Consider the following 23,152-nt stretch of genomic DNA (forward strand, 5'->3'; position numbering starts at 1 on the left):
CCAAGCAGCCTGCTGTGCTGCCACTCTTTTGAGGTCAGCTGTCTGGCCTGATCTGCTCCCAGCTTTGCTGAACAGCTTAGGAATCCCGATCCCTCTGAAATGGGATCACACATTTACCTCTATAAAATTGCACTGAAGGGGAATTCAATCTGGCTTGAACAGTTGTCAGAAAAGCTGCCTACTCTTCAGTTTATTGCTTTTCCTAGAAATGATCAATGCCACCTGCCAGGTGTCTCAGCAAAGCGAGGCATTCTACAGCTCTGATTTCCTGGTTTTATCCTTTTTCCAAAGGACTCACTAAGGGCCTGTGATGGACAGCCGGGCAGATACAGCTCTTACCTATTTGGCTGATGAGATTATAATATCTGTCCTAGACCATCAGCTTTGTATTTCAAACCCCGCACATAAAACCTGTCTGTGGTCTCATTCCTGCATATCAAAGCCTAGCTGGTGTGTAAAGAGAGGAAGAGAAGAGCTGCAAAAAAATCTGCACTAGTAAAGATTACAACAATAATTGTCAGTGTACAGCAGTGATGTCTGAGTATACCAGCCATCACTACAGGAAAAGTTGGGCTTGGAAGAAGACATCCATGGACTTTGGTTAAGCTGCATAGCCCTACAGCAAGCTCTGAATGTGTCCCAAAGATGCAAGTCCCTGCTCACAAGGCATTGAGGGCAAAGCTATGCACAGCACCCTACCTCAGCCACCCATTTGGGAAAGAAAGGTCTCCCTCCAGCCAGAAGCAACAGTGTAGTGAAAGACCCGCATACAACCCTTCCAGATATAACATGAAAATTCACCTATCTGTGACAGACCATTTGGGGGGCATATTAGTTCTAGGTGCAAAAATTTATGATGCAATTGATATTTACTCAATTATCTAGTTGTTTCTAAAAAAAAAAAAAAAAGGTAGGATCACATCTCCAGTATTTTTGAGCACAGCTACATCTACTGAATTTCCCCCTTGGTATATCTGTTAAACATCTATATTTTCCTAGAACACATTCACCATGAATAGTGGAGGATAATACCTATGTATTTTTTAAATCACATTTTAAAGACTTTCTGCCATTTGAGACAAATATTCAACACTACCAGAAACATTATTCTTATCTGGAACCACCAATCAAATCCTTTGAATAAAGACAATCTGAATAACTGAAGAAAACTGATCGTACATACAGGAGAAAAATTGATAAGCAGGATCACATCTTTGAGTAGTTTTAAAGCCGTAATGTAAAGTCCAACAACAGCAGTTATTCAGAGCCTGTTGAAAAAGTAAGCATTGCGTCAAACAGTTTTGTAAGCTTGAAGGAGTTGTGTGACCCTTTGGAGAACAGCGGCTGTCTTTGCCAATACCAGAACACAGAAGTGTACGCTGATCTTGATGTTAAAGATGGAAAATATTCTGCCCTCAAATCATGCCACTGGTATGTTTCATTTTGCCCTCTTATCCTCATGATGCTTTTTGTACTAAACCCTAAAAAGAACTTCCAGGAAATTTTCTAAAAGAAAATGTTTGAAACATGTTGGGGGACAGGGTAGATCTGCACAAGGAAAATCCATTACAAAAATTCTTAACAAATAGTACAAAATAGTGCAAAACCAGAATTTCAGAGCTCATCAATTTAGCTTCTGTTTTCTTAGAAAATTAGAACAGTACAGTCTTTCTCTACGTAGGTATTGGTCAGAAAAAAGTTTGTGGATTACCGAATGTATTAAAAAAACCTTAAAATCTTCTGCAATACTTTTACAACCATGCTATTTCTGCAAAAAAACAAACTAGCAGGCATCAGACACATTTTTCCCCCTAAATTTTGATTTTTGTAGTTAACACCCAGATTTAAATTTAAAATAGCAATTTATTAAATGTCAGGAGGCATTTTCTATACAAATTTTAAAACAAGTGAGTTTTGAATTGGAATTTTGAATCTCAGGAAGAAATTCATGTTTAAACATAACACATTCTGCATGTCTGTTAATGGTTAGATAAACTGCTAGAGCTGCTTAACTCTTGAGAGTAGATGACAAAGCTCCAGGAAAAATATATAAAGAAAAGAAAAAAGATCTAGCTTACATAATGTGCTATGAAATCCCAGTGCTACAAAAGTCTTGCACTATTTTCTCAATAAAACGCATGACACCACAGCGCACAGCCATTAGGAACAGGATTTTGCATTTTCTGCTGCTGAAAACCATTAATAATTTACTCCTGACTGACAGTATTAGGTTGCCGTAGTAATGTCTGAGATCTGTATTCATAAAAACATGTTTGGGCTGCTTTGAACATGAACAGTGCATGTCTTGACAAAGAGTGCGTATACACTAAAGCCGAGGTTGCTCCACAAAACACACAGTGTGCAACTGACTGAATGATGGACTGTCTGTATAAATTTCAGGCAAGCAGGTCACATCTCTGCTGATGTACATTGACAGAACTGCACTGAAGTCAGTAGAGTGATGACCAGTGAAAACAAGCAGAAAATATAACTCACTGTCTGCAAGATCTCCTGCCTGAGGGAAAGCAACAATAAATACTCTTCCTTTCCATTTTCTTTCTCACTGCACTTCCTGGAAAATAGTTGCTGGGTTTCATGTTCACATTATAATAGGATCTATTTCTCCTAATGGAGCACCAGTTGTGCGTGGGCATACGTCCACATGTGCAGCCACCCTCAATGTGGAGTTAGAATGGCTCCAGTCCTTTGGACACAAAAGTTTTGTCGCATGTTTGCGTAGTTCCTTCAGTTCCCTGGAGCATGTTCATGAAAGTAAGCCAGGAGGAGCGGTGACACATGCATGGGATGCTTTGTGGTGCTGTCCGTGATTTCAGAAGGAGGGTCTTGTGGCTTACCAGCTTCAAGTAATTAGTATTATTAACAACGTGTATTCACTATTGTATGAGTTGCACACGTAGTCAGCCTTGCTTCTCTAATAGGGCCACTCTTCTATGATGGTCATAGCAACAGCACAGTGTAACATCGTGAGGACTTTTATTTTGGGAGAGGTAGAGTGAATTTTACATAGCAGAAGGTGTTGGTGTTGCAAGCAAGTGGAACTGGATTCCTAAGGGAGGGCAGCTAGGTTTATCCCTGGACCGCGTCCAGCCTGGCTCGGCTGTGACTGAAATGTGCAACCACTAATGGCAGTTTTGTGATATATGTGAAACGAGTGATTTCAGCTCCTAGGGAGCAGTCCCACAAACCACGAAAACATTACTTGTGGTAGACACAGCAGGGAGAAGCCAAAGGATAAACTGTCTGTTGGGACTGGATTCCCTCCCTGCAAGAGACAGGATGAGATTTTTCAAACATACTCAAATCAGATGCTTGAATATTTGGAGGCCTCTCTGGAAGACCGTATTGAAGTAGCACTGAGACCTTCCTACCCATGGACAAATACTGACTGAAATCTGTTCTTATGGGTTGCTCATTTAGCATCGTTCATGAGCCCTGAATTCGCTCTGACCTACAGTAGACAACAAGCATGCTAACATGAAGTAGAGCCATCAGGTAGCTATGGTTCAGATTAAAAACTAAGGCTAGGAAAGAAGAAACCTCAGAGAAACTGCACCGTTACTAAACTCTGAAAAGCAAGCGAAGAGAATAAAGAAGCTCAGCATGCATGTATTTGGGATGAGCTGTGAGTAAGGTAGCAGTGAGAAGAGGGTGAGAGAACAGTGAGAACAGGTGAGAGAAGGTTAATTCGTACTATGTTGCACTGGAATATGACTATCCACATTAAAGATTTGTATTAAACGCACTAAGAATTGTATCTAATTGTCTAGGCAGGATTTTAGTTTCTCTAGGAAACTAAATGGGTGCTGTTGGCGGATTGTCCTTTGCGTTCAGAGCCTTATCTGGAGACCCGACGGATATCGGATCTCAGCCCTGCGACAGCCGTGTCCTTCCTGCTTCACCAGGCAAGGCGCTCTGAGGTCAGCTTGCAGAAGGGCTGACTCCCAGGGCTTGAGCAGCGTGTCAGGCAGAAACATACTGTCTCTGCTCAGGCTGGCCAGAAGGGTTAGGATGATACCAGACACAGGCTAACAATCCCAGCTGACAGACAAGGTACGCTAGCTCAGCCGCAGCACTGGGCTAATGCAGCCGCACAACTCTCCTCAACCGGAGCTGCCTCACATCCCTCCGGGACAGAGCACAGGGAGAGCAACCTCAGCACAGCAAGGGTTTGAAAGACTTGCACCTTGAAGAGGCAATAACAAAGTTTCAGCTCTCTAGGTATGCTTCTGACCAAGCCTCTTTCTCTTCCTCAAGCATCCACCTGCATGTCCTGATCGGAGTTTTACCAGCATGTTAACTCTAAATCCAGATACAGCAGCATTAAGCAAATAGGGAGGCGCAGAGACTGATCTTTCTCCGCTTCTTAAAAAAATGCTATTAGCTGTGTTTGATGATATGAACCACCGCTTCCTTTCCTCTCCGCTTTGGGGAGCACCCAAAGAATGTAATTTTCAAATGTAATTTTCAAAATACATTATATTGTGTACTATAAAGCAGATCCGAGTATTATGAATTCTGGTTTTTTAATACAGTGAGTCTTTGCTGTCCATCTGCTGGCAGAATTGAATTCCAGGTTTGTATTTTTCTAAGGCAGGAAAAGCTGTTACTCCACAACTGCAACTTGGAAGTGGTATTGTCAGTGTATTGCTAAACAGAGTTTCATTAGCCTATTTATGGTATTTCATTAAAAAAAAAAAAGTCCACTTACCATCTGTGAGCACTTTCCTCACAGCCTCATTAGGGAAGCATCTACTTGGCTTGCTTTGGTATTCTCAAGTCAGCTTTTTTTAGTGCTAATTACACCCTCCTATACAGCCTTGTTGGGTCCTTGTACGTATGTATTACATACAGTAATATATAAACAGTTATATACAGTAATATATAACCGTTTAAGCATTTGCCGTTAACAAAATGCCCTGTGAATGGACAACTGGGAACGTTAGCTTTTTAGCCTCCATTTCTGCATATCACATAAATATTTCTGAGCTCTACCTGTTGTTTTTTTTCTCCAAAAGAGCCACGAGCAATTGCACACTACTTGTTTCATGAATGTTCTGCTCCTTTTACACCCACAGCACAAGGGAATTGTGCCAGAGGGAACAAAGCAAAGTTTGCAACAAGGAGAGGCCTGCTGCTCTGACAGCTGCATTATATTTCTAAGACAAGTAAGTATGAGTCAAATTCATTTTATGCATAAAATACAGCAGTTTTATTAGCTGCCAGGCTCAAACTTGCAGAGTGTTTGTGTACTGCTAGCTGGTAGTCATAAATGAGCAGAGTCAAAATCAATTCTTTAACCCCATCTTCTGGCCTCATCTGGGCAGTCACATTCAGAATCCAGCCAAAGAAAACGAAGCTGCTGAAACTCGTAGTGAATTCAAAGACGATGTGATTTTTTTTTTTAGGATGGCAAAGCCTTTAAAACTCTAAGGCCTGCCTGCACTGGGAATCTATTGCAGTGCAGGCAAAGGTATCGTGCTGGCTATCCTACGCTTTCAAGGTATAGTCAGCTACTTCACCTTTGCTTTGGGATAAGTGTATCTGTGTGAGGAATTAGCAGGTAGTAGCTAGTACACAGCCAATTAGCCAAATAGCTTGTTTCACAGTAGGCAAGCCCATGCATTTCCAGACAGAGTGCTAGCATGTTTGTGAGTAGCTGTGGAGGACTTCTAAAGAAAGACTTTCAGATCAACAGGTAATCCAGCAAAGCATAGGATTTACGTGTGACACAAATCACGTATTCTACGAAAGTTTGGACTTGAGCAAAAAGATCTGCATATTCCACTGACACTGCTTTCTTCCTGCCAGCCACACAAGCAATAGGCTCACTGAAGGAAGAGTAAAACAGGAATATTATAACTGACAAAAAGTGATTGCCAGAACACAGGCAAATAGTCAGAGCAATCTGTACTGGCAAACCCGAATAAACTATGCATAGTTTGCCAGGACAACTGCAATTAAATGTGTACCACCTTCCTCACATTCTTTTGTAGCTAATTTTTATTCATACTTGCAAAGAGTAAAGATTTAAAAAGTAACAAACAGGCAGAATACCTACCTTTCACCTATTAAGTATTTGGACAGCACTGTCAAAATCCTACAATGCCCTTTTTTCCCCAGTTCCTTTTCAAGAAAAACCTGACATCTGTATCATGAATTCGTTCTAGCAACTATTAAGTCTGATACTAGTTCAGGTGACCAACCATTCCCAATAGTCTGAAGAAAAAATATGATATTGAGGCGTATAGTATAAATAGAACAGAGAAGATATCATCATACTTCAATTTTTGTCAGGGGCTTACTATTTGATCTGTTCAAAACACAGAGTGAAAAATTTTCAGGTCCAAGGCATGCTAGAATGTATGGGCAAACTTGTGGGATGCTGCATGTGAACACTGCTATCCACGTGAATGTGGATATTTGCACTCACAGTCACTGAGACTACAAGCTCCCACAAGGGAGTCCACTTACTGAGCCTGCCAGGGACCATCAAGGAGTGCAGTGCATGTAGGGTCTGTCGTACAAGCTCTATTCACACAGCCACTAAACAAGCTGTAGCAAACTCCCACTATGTGTGTGGATGAGTGAACAGGGGAAAAAAGAAACAAAACATAACAACAGTGTTATAGGCAAATAATAACTAGATGGTGAAATACAACTTTTCATTTTTCATTTTTGCACGGGAAAACTCATAATGCATGATCCCACTGACCTAGAAGGATGCATTTTAAACAAAACTTACAAACTCTGAGATCTTCATATTGAATGTACACCTGTGCATCGATTTGAAACTCACTGAAACGTATTTGAGTGGTGTCACTGATACGAGTCCATAGATAAAGATGGAGACTACTAATGGTTGTTACCGATGTTGAACAGTACGACAAAGGAGGTCCCTCTCCCTGCTGCGGGAGTTACTGATTGTTATGCTTTGCTGAGCTGTGAGTAGATTTTTTTATGTGAAATCAGATTCAGTATTGTCCACAAAATAGATAAACTAACCATATTTTTTTTTACAGCGGGTATTTACAGCAGTTTTTCTAGCTATACACTGTAGGCCTGCATGGGATCTGATGCACCTTTTTGGCTGCCTTATTATTGTTTTCTGACTTTGTTTCTGCTAATCCAACTAATCTTTATGTGACCTCACGGCACTTGAAAAAAACAAACATGAGTCACTATGGCAAATTAATCCTGGTGGTTTGAAAACACTCATAGTGGAACAACTTGTTAGGGACTACTGTTAGCTACACTAAAGGATTTTAGAAGAGGACTAGATTTAAGGCTAAAATCTGGAGTCTTTTCTGTTCCACATACATCATTTGAGTATTTCAAAAGCAATTAAGAGTGTAATTCTTGGACAGAGGGATGCTCATCTGAGAAGACACTCAAAGATATAGATACGGCTTAGCCAACTCCTATACCACCTTCTCCAGAGACTGTGGACAAAGGATATGTTGAGGATGAAATACAAGATAAGGATATCTAGTACACTCACTAACCATTATAAATGATCCCAAAGGCTGAAAAGTAAAGCACCTGCTTGAATATTCTAATTTATACTGGGATGGGACTGTGAAGATAACTTCTACAGAGCCCAAATACTTCTTTTACACTGAACTCAGGACATGGTGAAACAGCGGAGAGAATCTGTTGATAAACCTAAGAAATGTGTTTTGAGGCCAGTAATACCCAGACAGACAAACCAGATGATAGCTACGCCATCTCCACTTTAATGTAAATTTTGCAGTATATCAAATGGGGCAATTTAAAACTATGCCATGTTTGTCAACTATGTCCTAAGGACACCTGGCAACTTGGTGGCAGATCACTACTTGGACATAATAGTGACCGCGTGTTTCCATGTGTTTCTTCTAGTATGCCTCTGTATGTAAAAATATCTTCCATTGCTCAGTAGAAGTGTGAGCATCTTCTTTAAACAAGGAAGACCCTTGACGATACTTGTTTATGGCCAATTTCAAGAAAACACACTGTTCTCTTCTTTTTTTACGCTTTGTCATGTAAAAGATGCCCTAGTGGGGTGTTACCTTGCTTACCTAATTGCTTATTCAACTGATAGACTGTTTTTTCTGTCTCCTGCTATTCTGTCCTGCTAGGCAGAATCTGGAGTTATGTCAAGAGCATAAGCCATGAGAAAGAATCTACCTGTTGAAACATGACACATTATGCCAGAAATTGTTAAAGAAATCAGCTTTAGATACGTTTTGACTTTCTTTTCCTGAGTACTTCTTGGTCATAGTCCACAAAACAAACAGTAATGGAAGGTTTGTGAAATGCAATAAGCTGGCCATCTACCAATAAGGATCTTTCCATTCTGGCTTTTGATGTACATTTGGCACTAGTGTATTTCCCGTCACTGGTAAATGTCTTGTCTATCCTTCAGGTATGTACTTTTCATGTCTAAAAGCCTAGTTTTACAAATCAGCCACCGTTAATAAATACATCAGTTTCAGAACAGTGCTCAGAAACAGCAGTTCTCAGAAATGCACTCTGTCTCTAAAAATAAATAGTTGTTGTCAGGTTTTTGGATATTTTAAGCTTAAGGGGAAAATAAAAACGGAGAGAAAGTGAAAGGAGAACGTAAGCATTCCTATACAATTCCACAAATCTAAATAAGGCAGGGAGCTGGTGAGAATCCAGATCGCCAGAACGGGATTCCTTTGGTCTGAATTTAGCTATGAGTAGTCTTCTTTTCTTTTCCACAAAATCCTCAACCGCTACTGATAGTAACATCTCATTGATAAACATTATCAAGGAGCCGGCTGAGGAGGCACAGGCAGAGACAGCACCCCCGGCGGCAGATCTAAACAAGGCGTAGACACCCCCCTGCCCCCAATAAAAGAAGTCTTTTGGGACCGCAGCAACCTGGTCGCTGTGCACTGAGTAAGCAAGCAGCGAGTGGGCGTCAGCCAGGGCATCACCTGGGAGCACCACGACAAGCGCATTCATCACACGCTCAGAAGGAGTTTAGCTATTGTCTCCACCCGGCAGAAGGTCGTGCTCTCAACCTTAGCCAGAATGGATGTGGGAACCCAGAGAGAGCTCCCACAGAATCACACGGCCGTCCAGGTCACAGGCTGCAGGGAGTGCCAGAGCCTTTCACTGGTAATGGGGGGCAGCCACGAGAACTGCTGTGTGTGTGGCGAACAGGGGAGCAATCTGCGCAGCCTGGTGGCAGAGGTGCGAGAGGAAGTCAAAAGGTTAAGGAGCATTAGGGAGGCTGAACAAGAAATAAGACCTGGATGGAGCCAGGCTCTGCCCTCCTTGAAACAGAAATGGGAGCACCTATCAGAAAGTAACCGGGATCAAGGGGCAGAAGGCAGAAGCCTAAATGAAAAGAGTGAACGGAGACAAGTTCATGGTCGGGGCAGCAGACGAACTCCCTCCTTGCCCCCGCCGGTACCTCTGAACAATAGATATGAGGTTCTGGATGAGGAAGGCAGTCAAATGAGGATGTGGATGATGGGCAGTCTACACCAGGGATGTCTCCACAGGCAGAAAGGCATATTGCCTTGGTTGTTGGTGATTCCCTCCTGAGGGGAACAGAGGGTCCGATATGCCGGGTGGACCCCCCTCATAGGGAAGTCTGTGTCTTCCTGGAGCCCTGGTTAAGGACATCACCAGGAAACTTCCTAGCTTGATACAGTCCTCAGACTATTATCCATTACTGATCTTCTATGTAGGTGGAGAGGAAGCTGAGAGTCGTAGACCAAGAGCAATCAAAGGGGACTTCAGGGCCTTGGGAAGGTTGGTGAGGGAGTCTGGGGCACAGGTTATTTTTTCCTCACTCCTTCCAGTTGTAGGCAGTGACATTCGAAGGAACAGACAGGTCCAGTCTATTAATACATGGTTCTGTGGCTGGTGTCACCACAACACTTTCAGTTTTATTGACAATGGAATGGCCTACACGGCACCGGGCTTGCTGGTATGAAATGGGAGACACCTTTCTTAAAGCGGGAAGAGGGTCTTTGCCCAAGAGATTGTGGGTCTGATCGACAGGCCTTTAAACTAGATGTGAAGGGGAAGGGCGATATCAGGCTTTTCTGTGGCAAGTTGTGGGACAATACATCAGGATTAGAGGGATGGGGTGCTAGTAAGGGCCTCTGACCTGTTGCCCCGGGCCATGCTGGGGATGCTGCATCACAGTCGAAGTCTTACGGAGATGAGCCAGGGGCTCCTGAGGTAGTCAGAGTCAACAGGGAAACACTCGTGAAGCACCCCAAGGGGTGCTCCTCTAAGAAGGTGACACAGCCAACAGCCCAGCTGAAGGGCCTCTACACGAATGTACACAACATAGGCAACAAACAGGAGGAGCTGCAAGCTACCATGCTCCTGCAAAGCTACGACATAGTGGCCATTACTGAAACCTGGTGGGACGAATCCTATGACTGGAGTGTGGCGATCAATGGCTATTGGCTGTTCAGAAAGGACAGGTGAGGAAGGAGGGGTGGAGGTGTTGCCCTCTATGTTAAGGAATGGATAGGGTGTGAAGAGATGTCCCTAAAGAATAGCCAAGAGGAAGTCAAAAGCTTATGGGTAGGAATTAAGAGACCGAGGCAAAAAGGGGAACCCTGTGGTTGGTGTCTACTACAGGCTGCCTGATCACAGGGAACCTACTGATGAAGCTTTCTTACTCCAGCTACAGGAGGCATCACGCCCAAAGGCTCTTGTCCTGCTGGGAGATTTCAACCACCCTGACATCTGCTGGAAAAGTAACATGGCAAACTGTAGACAATCCAGGAGGTTCCTTGAGTGCCTTGACTGTAACTTCCTAAGGCAGGAAATAGACAGCCCTACCCAAGGGGATGTGATACTAGAACTCATGGTCACCAATGCAACTGGTGACATCAGGGATGTCAAGATTGGAGGCAGCCTGGGCTGCAGTGATCATGGCACTGGTGGAGTTCACAGTCCTAAGGGACACGTGTCAGACAAGGAGGGTAGTCAGGACCCTGCATTTTAGGAAGGCAAACCTCCAGCTCTTCAAGGAGTTAGTCAATAGGACCCCCTGGGAAACTCCTTAGAACAGAGCTGGCAGATATTCAAGGATGCTCTCCATAGAGCACAAGAGCTCTCGATCCCCAGGTGTAAGAAATCAAGCAAGAAAGGGGAGAGACCGGCATGGCTGAGCTAGGACCTGCTGGTCAAACAAAAGGGCAAGAATGAACTGCACAGGCAGTTCAAGCAGGATCAGGTATCCTGGGAAGAGTATAGGGACGCTGCCTGGTTATGTAGGGATGTCAGGAAGGCCAAGGTGTGCCTGGAGCTGAACTTGGCAAGGGATGCTAAAAATAACAAGAAGGGCTTCTACAGGTATGTCAACCAGAAAAGGAAGGTTAAAGAAAGCATAGCCCCACCTGATGAGCAAGAATGGCAAATTGGTAACAACAGATGAGAAGGCTGAGGTTCTCAAAAACTTTTTTGCCTTGATCTTCATTGCCAACCTCTCTTCTCACACCTCCCGAGTTGAAGGGCCATAAGACAGGCACTTGGGGGACAGTCCCTCCCACTGTAAGTGAAGACAAGGATCGTGACCACCTGAGGAACCTGAACATACACAAGTCCATGGGACCTGATGAGATGAGATGAGATCCTGAGGGATTTGGCTGATGTAGTCGCCAAGCCATTCTCCATGACAGTTGAAAAGTCATGGCAATCAGGTGAATTCCCCAGTGACTGGAAGAAGGGAAACAGTGCACCCATTTTTAAAAAGGGTAGAAAGGAGGACCCTGGGAACTACCGACCTGTCAGCCTCACCTCTGTGCCTGGGAAGATCGTGGAACAGATCCTCCTAGAAGCTATGCTAAGGCACATGGAGGACAGGGAGGTGATCTGAGACAGCCAGCATGGCTTTACCAAAGGCAAGTCCTGCCGGACCAACCTAGTGGCCTTCTATGATGGAGTGACTACATCAGTGGACAAGGGAAGAGCTATAGATATCATCTGTCTGGACTTCTCTAAGGCCTTTGACATGGTCTCTCACAACATCCTTCTCTCTAAATTGGAGAGATATGGACTTGATGGGGGGATGAGGAATTGGTTGGATGGTCACTGTCAACAGCTCGATTTCCAGATAGAGATCAGTGAGAAGTGGTGTCCCTCAGGGGTGTGTACTGGTACAAGTACTACTTAATATCTTCATCAATGACATAGACAGTGGGATTGAGTGCAGCCTCAGCAAGTTTGCAGATGACATCAAACTGAGTGGTGTAGTTGATGTGCCTGAGGAATGGGATGCCATCCAGAGGGACCTGGACAAGCTTGAGAAGTGGGCCTGTATGAAACTCATGAAGCTCAACAAGGCCAAGTGCAGAGTCCTGCACGTGGGTTGGGGCAACCTCTGGTATCAATACAGGATGGGGGATGAAGGGATTGAGAGCAGCCCTGAGGAGAAGAACTTGGGGATATGGTGGATGAAAAGCTGGACATGAGCCGGCAATGTTTTCTCACAGCCCAGAAGACACACTGCATCAAAAGCAGTATGGCCAGCAGGTCGAGGGAAGTAATTCCACCCCTCTACTCTGCTCTCACAAGACCCCAAATGAAGTCCTGTGTGCAGTTCTGGGGTCCCCCGTACAGGAAAGACAGGGACCTGTTGGAGTGGGTCCAGAGAAGGACAACAGAAATGATCAGGGGATGGAACCCCTCTGCTAGGAGGACAGGCTGGGACAGTTGGGGTTGTTCAGCCTGGAGAAGAGAAGGCTCCTGGGAGACCTTATTGTGGCCTTTCAGTACTTAAAAGGGGGTTATAAGAAAAACGGAGACAGATTTTTTTTATCAGGGACTGCAGCAGTAGGACAAGGGAGAATGGTTTTAAACTAAAGAAGAGATTCAGACTAGATAGAAGGAAGAAATGTTTTATGCTGAGGGTAGTGAAACGCAGATTGCCCAGAGAGGTGGTAGATGTGCCATCCCTGGAACCATTCAAGGTCATGTTGGATGGGGCTCTGAGCAACCTGATGTAGTTGAAGATGTCCCTGCTCATTGCAGGGCAGATTGGACTAGATGACCTTTAAAGGTCCCTTCCAATCCAAAGTATTCTATGATTCTGATTCTATATACATTTAAATGCCTACAGGAATAGCCCAGAGTTTAACTTGTGTTGAGAAAATAGTGAAAAATACTACAGAGCAGAAAGCAGGCTGGAAAAAATACTTATTTTTTACTTGGTGTTTATATTTTTAAAAAGTCAAGAAATAGATCGGTTGTAGTCACACTAAAAAAGATAAGTTTTGAGTTTGTAAACAAAACTTAAAGACAAAAAACAAAGCAAAAAAAGACAAATATTTTTTTATTCAACCCAAAATCCTTCCTTAATACACAGTGAAGTGTTTTCCTTTGTATTGGAGCCCCTACCATTTCATTTTAGTCTTCCTTTTGTCATTGACCTTTTTTCAATTGAAAAATAGGTTTGAAATTAAAATGTTTCAGCTGAGACTAAGCATTTATTTTTGAAAAGTAAAAATTAAATGTTTTCCAATTTCAAATTCCCTTTCCACCTTCTTTTCTTTAAAACACTTCAATGAATTCGATTTCTCAGACATGTCAGCGGACCTGAAATACTGCATTTTTGTGAATTTCATGCTGTTCTCCTAAAGGCACCTGTGATTAGCAGGAGTGCTCCTTAATTCTTTTATGCCTTGGTTCTTTTTTGTTCTTCCTTGTAAGGATCCCCAATTTGGAATTGCTTATACAGAATCAAATATGTTCTAGATGAAAGTTAGAAAATACGATGATCTTTGCACCTAGTCTGTTATCTTCCCCAAGTACCGAGACATGTATTGTAGCTAATTGTCTTAAAGCTTTAAGTACACTGAGAGGCTTTGAAATTAATATAGAAGTAGGATTAAATATATAAAAGCACACTTTTATAGGGTTAGTGTGGGCTTCGCATCCCCCTGCGTTCACAGCCCCTGCGCTCCCACTGCCATGTACACTGAGAAGGAATCCGCATGCCAACCACACTGCTACGCAGGTGAAACAGGACAGAGTTTTAATGACAGCCTTTTTTAACTGAAAAACTGTGACGCTTTAAACACTGCTCACAAATTTACAGTTATTAGCGATCTTGGTTGGGATAGCCTGGAGATCAAGGGGAAACAGGAAGACAAAGAATAAAAATTAAATGCAGTAATTTGCTAGTATAGAAATACAGTACTGCTTTGTATGCTGAGTTCTTAGCACACTTGTACATATACATCTGCACGTATGTTCATGGAGGAGGGTGTACATATGTGTTTATCTCATGGAAAGCTACGGTAAAGCAAGACTTTTGAAAACTTTAGCCATTCTTAAAATAAGCACCATTTCTCTTTAGCCTTTGTATATCTAATCCGATACTATAACCTGCTTTTTCCAAAAAGTTCAGAATAAATAAGTCCCTGTAGATTTTATAAGAAGTATTTTAATCCCTGTGCATCTATATAAGGATCTGGATATGTATAAAAATGGAGTTAACGTCTAGGTGACAACTTCTTTTTGAAAGTGTAGCTCAAGGCCAAACTGAAGGTTGAAACCATGAGAACTTTCATGTCATCAAATTAGCTTAAGGAACGTGAGTGTCATGGTATTATCTTCTGTAGAGCCTAATTCTATTTTATTGAAATCAATGAGAGATTTGCAATTGACAGCAGTGAAATGAGGTCAGAGCCCAATGTGATATGTCTAATTAATAGGCTACATCCACTCCATCTGTTCCACAAAATGTCTGAGAAAGAACATAGGATAAAACATCTCCATCCTGAGTCAGTGCTGTTCAAATCCTGGACAGAAATAACAGTGAGAGCACTTGGAGGATTTCATCCTCTGAAGTATCTAAACATTTGTGCCAGCACATTTCATCAAGTTTCCATTTAGAGGAATTTTGTGGGTAAATTACAGAGTAAAAACTCAGATGAAAAGAAATCTGTGGGTGTGCTTGTTGTACATATTGTGGCAGATCTTGAAAACCCACTCTCCCGTGTAGGTGCCTGAACTCTACCATGAAATGCAAAGCTAGTTTTTCTGACTCAACTAGGTGTATCCCATTGTCTCTGGGCTAGGCATATAATATGTGTTGGCAATCTCCCTTTCAGGCTTTGTCTTGACAACACAGCAAATGGCTTTAGGACTCCTACTCAAAGATCCAAAACTACCACAGCCTCATACTAAAACACTAATCCTGTATAATAAATTAGTTCCTAAGGTTCAGATTTGTTCAAAAAATGTTGACAGGTTAACTTGCATCCACAAGGCTTGATGCCAGGTATTTATTACTTGTGCCTCCTGTGTTAACTTTATGTTGAATTGACAAATAATCACCTTTCTACACCTAGTATAAAACCTGTGTGAGTTCCATACTATATGCTGTGGGTAATTTTAGAGAAATCAAATAATACGCTCGTTGATTTGGATGAAACTCGTATTGTTTGGTGATCAGGTAGTACAGACAAACCATATGCATGACAATGGAACTGTAGCTTCAAAGACAGTGAAACTTGGGACGAAGACAGGCAGTATCTATAGAAGAAGAATGTGGAAACAATCACGTTTGGAGAAGAGGAGTGGACCACAGCTGGGCTTTTGGGGTTGTTGGCTGGTGTTTTTTTTCCTGTTAAGTGAGATATTGATGAAGTCAAATATCAAAACAGGGATCTCTGTAGCTTGCATGCAGAATACCTGCTACTCTGAACAGGATGGGAGCTCTGCATACGTGCCATTTCATATTACATAAACACCATTTATATTAAGTGTACATAAAATTGTGAAGCACTTAAAACTATTTCACTAATCAAATCATGACACTAAGCAATTACACAGACTTCTGTGTTTTCAAACTTAATAATGTTTCAGCGTACTATTGCACTTCACTATGTTTATTTTGTAGCAGGGTGCATACACACACGCACACACAGACTTGCCTGTTAACTGTGCACCTGTGCAAGGGTAACATCTTGGTTCTTTTCATAAACAAGCCCTGGGACTGTTCTCTAGAACCAGGATGGAAATGGAAGAGCCCATACCAGGATTATTAAACTTTCCAAAATATAGTGATCACATCCAAACTGCCCACTGTGAATGGCCGCTGGCCCACACTGACTCCCTAACCATGCCTGTGAACTGGGAGAGGGCTGCCTGGCCAAAGCCACGGCGAGACTGCTCTGAGGTTGACCTACACACAGAGGGCTGAGCTCCCGGCTCAGACACCTGCTCTGCCTCTCTTTAATTTACTACCACGGATGCAGCGATAGTGTCTCCTAGTGGCTATATTCTTGAAGGAACAGACCCAACCCCAAACTTCACACCTGAAACTCCCACTCTTCAAAGGTATACAAAATACAAATACGTCTCTAGATTTTTAGAGTATCTAAAACAGCATCACTCAACTAGATAAAATAAGTAATTTAAACACTTGAGGTTTAATATCTAAGTTACAAATTCTCATGCTGATTTAACATCTAAAACCTATCGCCAGAGTATCAAGGTATTGCATTCCTTCTCTTTTGAAACAGTAACACTAAAGAGAGAGATGAAATTCGTAACAAAACCATGTGAAGCAAGGTGTTCAGGACTTTTCTCAAAGGTCTGAAGGCAAGCATGGGCATCAACAGGGTCAATCTCATTTAACCTTTAGGTCCTTTCAGACCCTGTAAAAGCAAAGGAAATGCTTAAATCCTCTTCTATGGTAAGTCTCCATAGTTTCAACCTACCACATACTGAGCCCTATCCCAGACACCGCAATGTGTGAATATGAGCTAATGTCACTGGATCTTTGAACCACACTTAAGGACTCACGAAAGGCGATGTGGGCATAGATTGGAAGGCCACTTCTCCCAGCAGCACCCTGTCTGCAGTCATGGCCAGCAGAGGACATTTAAACAGAGAACATAAAAACAGGCAACCCTGAACAGTATCAATACTTGGTTCTAGCCCTTCCTCCTTGAAATAGCTATCTCCCATTTTCAGCAGCAACTGAACACCAAAAATCCATCATAATAAGATCCATAATAAGGGGATTTTATGAAAGGAAGACTTAACAGTTAAGATACAACAGGATTCAATAGTAAGCCACAGCCCCATTAGCTGGAACTAGACATGAACCTAAAGACATGGACGTGTTGCAGAGGGTCCAGAGGAGGGCCACAAAGATGATCAGAGGGCTGGACACCTCTCCTACGAAGACAGGCTGAGAGAGTTGGGGTTGTTCCACCTAGAGAAGAGAAGGCTCTGGGGAGACCTTATCTCCTTATCTCTCTGAGGAGGCCTTCCAGCATCTGAAGGGGGCCTACAGGAAAGCTGTAGAGGGACTCTTCATCAGGGAGTGTAGTGATAGGACAAGGGGTAACAGTTTTAAACTGAAAGAGGGTAGATTTACATTAGATATCAGGAAGAAAATTTTCACTATGAGGGTGGTGAGGCACTGGAACAGGTTGCCCAAAGCTGTGGCTGCCCCATCCCTGGAAGTGTTCAAGGCCAGGCTGGATGGGACTTTGAGCAATCTGGTCTAGTGGGACGTGTCCCTGCCTATGGCAGGGGGGCTGGAACTAGATGATCTTTAAGGTCCCTTCTAACCCAAACCATTCTAGGATTTTATGAACTACAGCAAGGTAGACCCAGAGGATGTACCGGTCTGATTTTGCCATGTTGGGGGACATTTCCTTTCTCATTTTCAACCAATTGAAGTTTCCCTTTGTCCACCATACTCTGGGCAGCAAATTTCCATACATGGATAAGCTTAACCAAATAAGACATTAAAAGAAAAAAAAAAAAAGACTAGAAAGGTGCAGAGAAGGAAATCTTTCCTAGCAAATCCCGGCTCTAAGTGACCACTACTTCGTAACAATGGAATACAGATTTGCCTTCCTCTGTGTCCGTATCGGGGCCTTTTGTTGTTTGCCAAGTATCCTGTCACACCCCTGACATCCCCACTGTGGAGATTTTACGTAAGCTCCCGTTAGAGGAGAAATAACACACTGCAAAAATGACTGTGGTTGGAGTAGTTCTATCACAAGAAAATAGAGCCTTTATGTACTCCAGATCTTTAATAACATACCTATCTGAACATCCCAAAAGCCACCAGACATAAACCTGGAGTGCATACAGTTTGTCCCCACCTCAAGCAGAGCTTTCGTCATGTACCTGTGTGTGCTTGAGAGATACTGCTCTGCTTGCAGCAACGGGCACTTTCTGCTACCTTTTTCCCACTGTGCCGGTGCTGGTGGAAAGCCTTTCTTGAACAAGGTCTGGTCAGTATTCACTTTGCCTGATGATCCTTACGGTGCCTGAGTTTGCTGACCTTTAGGACGGAGTGTAAAGCTTATCTCCATCCTCAGCTTTTTACCTGAGGGGAGGGAAAGATGACAATTCAGTTTTGGAAGAGGTTCTCACCAGTAAAAAGGGATTGACAAGTGAAATGCTTCCCGCTCAAATTGTTTTCCACACCTCCTTCAGCTATCACTGAGCACTAGTTGAATTATACCAAGTAAACAGTTTCAGCTTGTTTTAGTCTAGGTAAGTTTCCTAAATGTTTGAAAGCAAAGCCTAAACTTTTGTTTCTTTTCTCACCCTGACAATTCAGCTTTGTCCAGTAAGGAAAGCAAAAGCACACATCTGTTGAAGCCTTCCTGTTTCTGGCGCTCTGATCCTTTTTAGCCCAGCTATTCAACCTGTTCTTTTAAAAGCACCTCTCTTTCTACACACATTTAGAACCTCCTTTCATCCAAAGTTGACAAATCCCCCTAACACAGCCACTTCTCATCATGTCTCCTCTTATTAAACCCCTGCACAACAGATCACACATTCCCCCAACCATCCAAAATAAGCATAGACCTCTACAGCCGCCTTATGAGGGAATGAAAACAGCAGGTAACCGGAGCACCCAGAGGGAAGCAAAGTCCAAGGACACAGAAGGGACAGCGAAGACAGAGCTGCAACCCTACAGATGTAAGCTGGTTCCTCCATCTTCAAGCTTCTTCCTCATGGCTCCAATTATTTGTTGACAGTATCTAGTTAAGTGATTTCATTGTCAGAGGAAATGCTACAGGGCAGATTAAACTGCTGGGCTGCTACCAAAACCAGAATGTACTAATTTGGAGCAGAAATTCCCCATGAAAGTAAGGCAGTAGCAAATGGTAAGTTAGTTACCTCTGTGACAGTCCCGTGAAGAGCCAGAAGAGCCCCACAGATTTGCCCTCTGTCAGACCTGGGGGATCGTCCTTTTTCTAAAGCAAACAAAGCTAGGACTTTCTAACGTTCCACTCCTCCCAAGCCAACTGCTTGGGGGCCATTCTGCAGGGGGCCAGGTCCTTCCTTTGTCCAGGTAACGGGGCACTTGTGTGCACACCCTCCCAGACAAGTGTCAGGTTATTTAAATCAGCTCAGCAAGTCTTTCAGCCTGAGAGACACAAAAGCAATATAAACAGAGCTTCCTTTTGCACTCTGTCCTCAGAGAGTCCTATCCAGAGCAGATCATGCTGATACAACCTGACAACATCCAGGGATAAAGCGGAGGCTCACACCAGATGCAGTCTAATAGTAGCTAGTATTATAAGAGGGCAACCAGAGATCAAAGAAACATTTTCGTTTCTTTCCTACTACCAGTCACTCTGTAAACTGAACAAGCCCCCAGCCCCATCAGAGCAATGAAGCGTCTGATCCTCGCAATCCTGTCACGGGCAGGGAGAAAGCACCTTCCAAGAGATGCTACCAGGGCTGAACTGCATTTGCTTTTCTTTAAAGCCTCTTGTATAACCCTTCACCCTTCCTTACATTTCACTGTAATACATTTGGCACAAAACTGAAAAATTGCAAAACTCCTCAAGAAGTTGGATTTGTCTGCTGCCTTTTTAAGGGGCAAGTAGGGGGACAGTTCCTCGATTATTTTTGAACTATTGATTTTTATTGTTATATTTAGGAGGCTGCTCCCCACTCCACCTCCGACTTAACCATTCACTTGGACTCTTCTTTCAGGCAGGTGGTTTAAGCTTGATCTGCCCTCCGGGGGTTAAATAAAGAAGTGACGGGAGGAAAACCAAAACCTTTCCAGTGGCTCATATTTGAAATTCTTTCTTCGCTCTCTCTCCCTCTTCTACATGGGGCTCCTCTGCTTGTGGTTGCCCTAATTATTCCATTAGGGAATGGCGAGGGGCAAGGATTAACAATGAAGCAGATCACAGGAAACTGTTACCAAAAGCACAATGCGGACACCCACCCCCTCCATCCCCCCGTTCCTCCCTCCCAAGAGACGGTCCCCCTCACCCTTCTGTCGATGCCATGGTCCCGAAAGCCCCCCTGTCTTCTCAAGAGTCCAAGGGATTATTTTGGATAGTAGAGCGCAAAGGAGGTTGGCTCTTTGGGATAACCCTTGCTCGCGTCTGGGAAGGAGCACGCAATTCCTTGTAATCCTGGGTGCTCCGCAGGGCGAGGATCCGGCAGCTCCGCTCCGCGGCTCTCTCCCAGCCCGCCGCCGCCGCCCCAGCGAGTGCTCTCCGTGCCCCGGGGACGGGCGCTGCTGCCCCGCGGCCGCCCAGCAGTGGCCGGCGGGGCGAGGAGGCGCTGGCACCTGGGCTGCGATCCCCGGCCCCCTCCCCTCGCCGTGGGGTGCGTGTGTGTGTGCGTGTGTGCGAGAGGTGGGGGCGACTTCACATCGGCGCGGTGTTGGCTGAGGCTGGATTGGAAGGTTTTAGCCCTCGAGCCGTGGATTTGCAGTCTATCCCTCTCTATTTTAGGCACGGGCTGACATCACGAGCCGTTGTTACTCCTATAAATCCCCCCAACCGCTCCTTGACAGAAGCTGGGGGTGGGGAGGGGGGGGCGGCGGCGGAGCCCCTCATAGTGGGAGGGCCGGACGCTGCCGATCGCGACCTGCTCCGCTCGCCGCCGACCGCCACCGCCTCCCCGGGGCAGGCCCGGCCCTTCGCAACGTGAGGGCCCGCCGGGACTTCGGAGAGCCGGCCGGGAGCGACGGGAAGGACCGAATTTTCCCCCCGTAGCTCCCCTACACACACACCGTGTGTGTCCGGCTACCACCTCATGCCCCTCGCCCCTGCCGAGCCAGCCGGCACTCCAGCGGGAGAAGAGTCCCGCTGCTCGCCCGGCCGAGGGGCAAGCCGCCGCCTCCCTGCCTGCCGGACCGCGCTCCCCGCAGCCGAGGCACCTGCCCCTCCACGCAGCGGCGGCAGCAGCCTCCCAAGGCTGCACGGCCCGGTCTGTTCAGCCCTTCGTGAGAGCGGCCCGGATCTGGCTGCCGGCCTCGGCAGGACCGAAAGGCCGTGGCTGGCGGCGAGCAGGGCCGCCCGCCCCCAGGGCCGAGCAGGGCGCGGGGCTGCCGTACCGAGCGCGCGGCGCCCGGGCCCGGCCCCGGCCCAGCGGCGGCGCGGTGCTGCCCCCTGCCGAGCAGGCGGGGGCGGCGCCGCAGCGGAGCTCACACCTGCCGGCGCTGCGGGACCCCGGCGGGGGCGGTGAGGCCCGGCAGCGGCGTCCCCGCCGGCTCCGCCTGACCGCGTAGCAGAGCCCAAGCGCGCCGGGCCTGGCCCAGGTGCGCGCAGCCGCGACCCCTGGAAGAGGCCGCCGTCCCGCAGGTGTCCGCAGCACCTCCTCGCGACCTCTGCCCGTTCGCACCGCCCTCGGCTGGGCCCGGGCCCGCCCCGCGCCGCCTGCCTACCTGCACCGCCCGCCGCCGCCGCGCCCTTCAGCGCCGCCCGGCCCCGCCCCGCGGGGGGGCGCCGCGCGTGGCCGCGGCCTACAGGCCCGGGGGGCGGGGGAGGTTGAGGCGCGGGCGGGTTCCCCTGCCGGCGGGGCCACAGAAGGGGTGCTTACAGCAGCTGCTGGGGCGCGGCTGAGCCTCGCTGCAGGGCCCCGGCCGTGCCGGGGGGTGAGCCACCGGGAACGCGGGCGGGAGCGCACTGGCAGGCAGCTCTTCAGAGCAGAAAGGGTTGTACGGGCACTCACAGCAGCTCGGCTCACAGGACAGCACAGGTATGCCCTGGTGCGACCCCTCCTCCTCACCTCATTCCTCCTGGGAACCGCAGCATGGTTTAGGCTGGAATTTTCCAGATCCTGCTACCAGCCAGAGCCTGGCCTGGCAGCCCACTGACTGGCCTGCGAGCAGCAGCCAGGCCACGTTTGCAGAGTAGTGCAGGAAGATCTCGTCCTGTTCGGTAACCACACTCCTGTGCTGGGGCAGGGGGCACTCGTGCCATGTCGAGACACTGCCATGCACCCTCACTTCAGTTTTCCCCAGGTGAGGCTCTGCCTGCCAACCTTGATGCTGTCTTTCCATCCAAGTCTGATGTCCCGTTTCACAGGGAACAAATGTTTCTGACGTAGCCTGTTCCTTCTGCACCAAGGAGGCTGCACACAAAGCCAGCAGCCATGCAGGAAGCTCCCTGCCACGATAAAGAGCTGTGAGGCTGCAGGGGACGCACAGCCGAGCAAAGGCTGCCTGACCCTGCACACTGCTCCCACTGCTCCAGTACGCCTTTCCTGCGACTGAGCAAATTCCAGTACCTGTCCTTAAAAATGGCAGGATGCAGCTTAGTATGTATCCCTAGTCCTAATCAAATACACATTTTTTCTTTTAATCTTACCATGGACTTAGGTTTTCAAGGGAAACAAGTTACCAGGGCAATTCCATTAGAGTCACTGCAGGTATGCCTGACAAGAATGTGTACTTCAGTAAGTCTGTTTCTTTACAGTGCTATTTTTCAGCTAAGCACCCTGGCTTTTGGAAGTAATGTAATACATCCCGAGCCCCAAAAACATACAAAGGGAGAAGTATAAACCCATTGGAGTGAGTAAGCATGCAGAGACTGTTTTGCTCTCTTTTTTTCATAGCGACATCTTTATGGCCTTTCTAGGATGCACAGCTCTTTTACTCAGAGGGAGAATGTGTTGCTATACACGTTGTGCTATTTCACACCCTTTCTCCAACAGATGGCATAGATCCTCACCTGCTTAGAAAGAGATGTTTGAAATAGTTTTGCATCTTAAAAATAGATCCTAGCTATCAAAGGCATTAGTGATGCCAGCTCACAGGTTGTTTTTTTTCAACCATTCATCCCCCGTTTTTCCTCATTATTGGCATTAGACATTAACCCTTGTTGTGCTCAAGCTGTAAGTACGGAACTCCTGT

The 23,152-nt window shown here is 45.7% G+C and overlaps 1 protein-coding gene across 3 annotated transcripts in view; it reads right to left on the minus strand.

The window, feature by feature from the left end:
• The window catches only part of SLC1A2 (solute carrier family 1 member 2), a 94,067-nt gene extending 72,345 nt beyond the window's left edge, over positions 1 to 21,722 (minus strand). Inside the window, exons 1-2 of one of the 3 annotated variants that reach the window (XM_074584275.1) lie at positions 20,278 to 20,717; positions 18,160 to 18,361 (exon numbers count right to left, since the gene is read on the minus strand). Coding sequence is in view for 1 of the 3 variants with exons in the window: in XM_074584273.1 (XP_074440374.1) it covers positions 20,278 to 20,294 (17 nt within the window). In the remaining 2 variants the exon portion in view is untranslated. Of the gene's footprint in view, positions 1 to 18,159; positions 18,362 to 20,277; positions 20,794 to 21,682 lie in introns of those variants that run through there. The other 2 variants (XM_074584276.1, XM_074584273.1) reach the window with 2 other exon arrangements.
• Between the last annotated feature and the right edge of the window lie 1,430 nt (positions 21,723 to 23,152).

This window comes from Larus michahellis, chromosome 4 (genome assembly GCF_964199755.1).
Source record: "Larus michahellis chromosome 4, bLarMic1.1, whole genome shotgun sequence".
NCBI classification, from domain to species: domain Eukaryota; kingdom Metazoa; phylum Chordata; class Aves; order Charadriiformes; family Laridae; genus Larus; species Larus michahellis.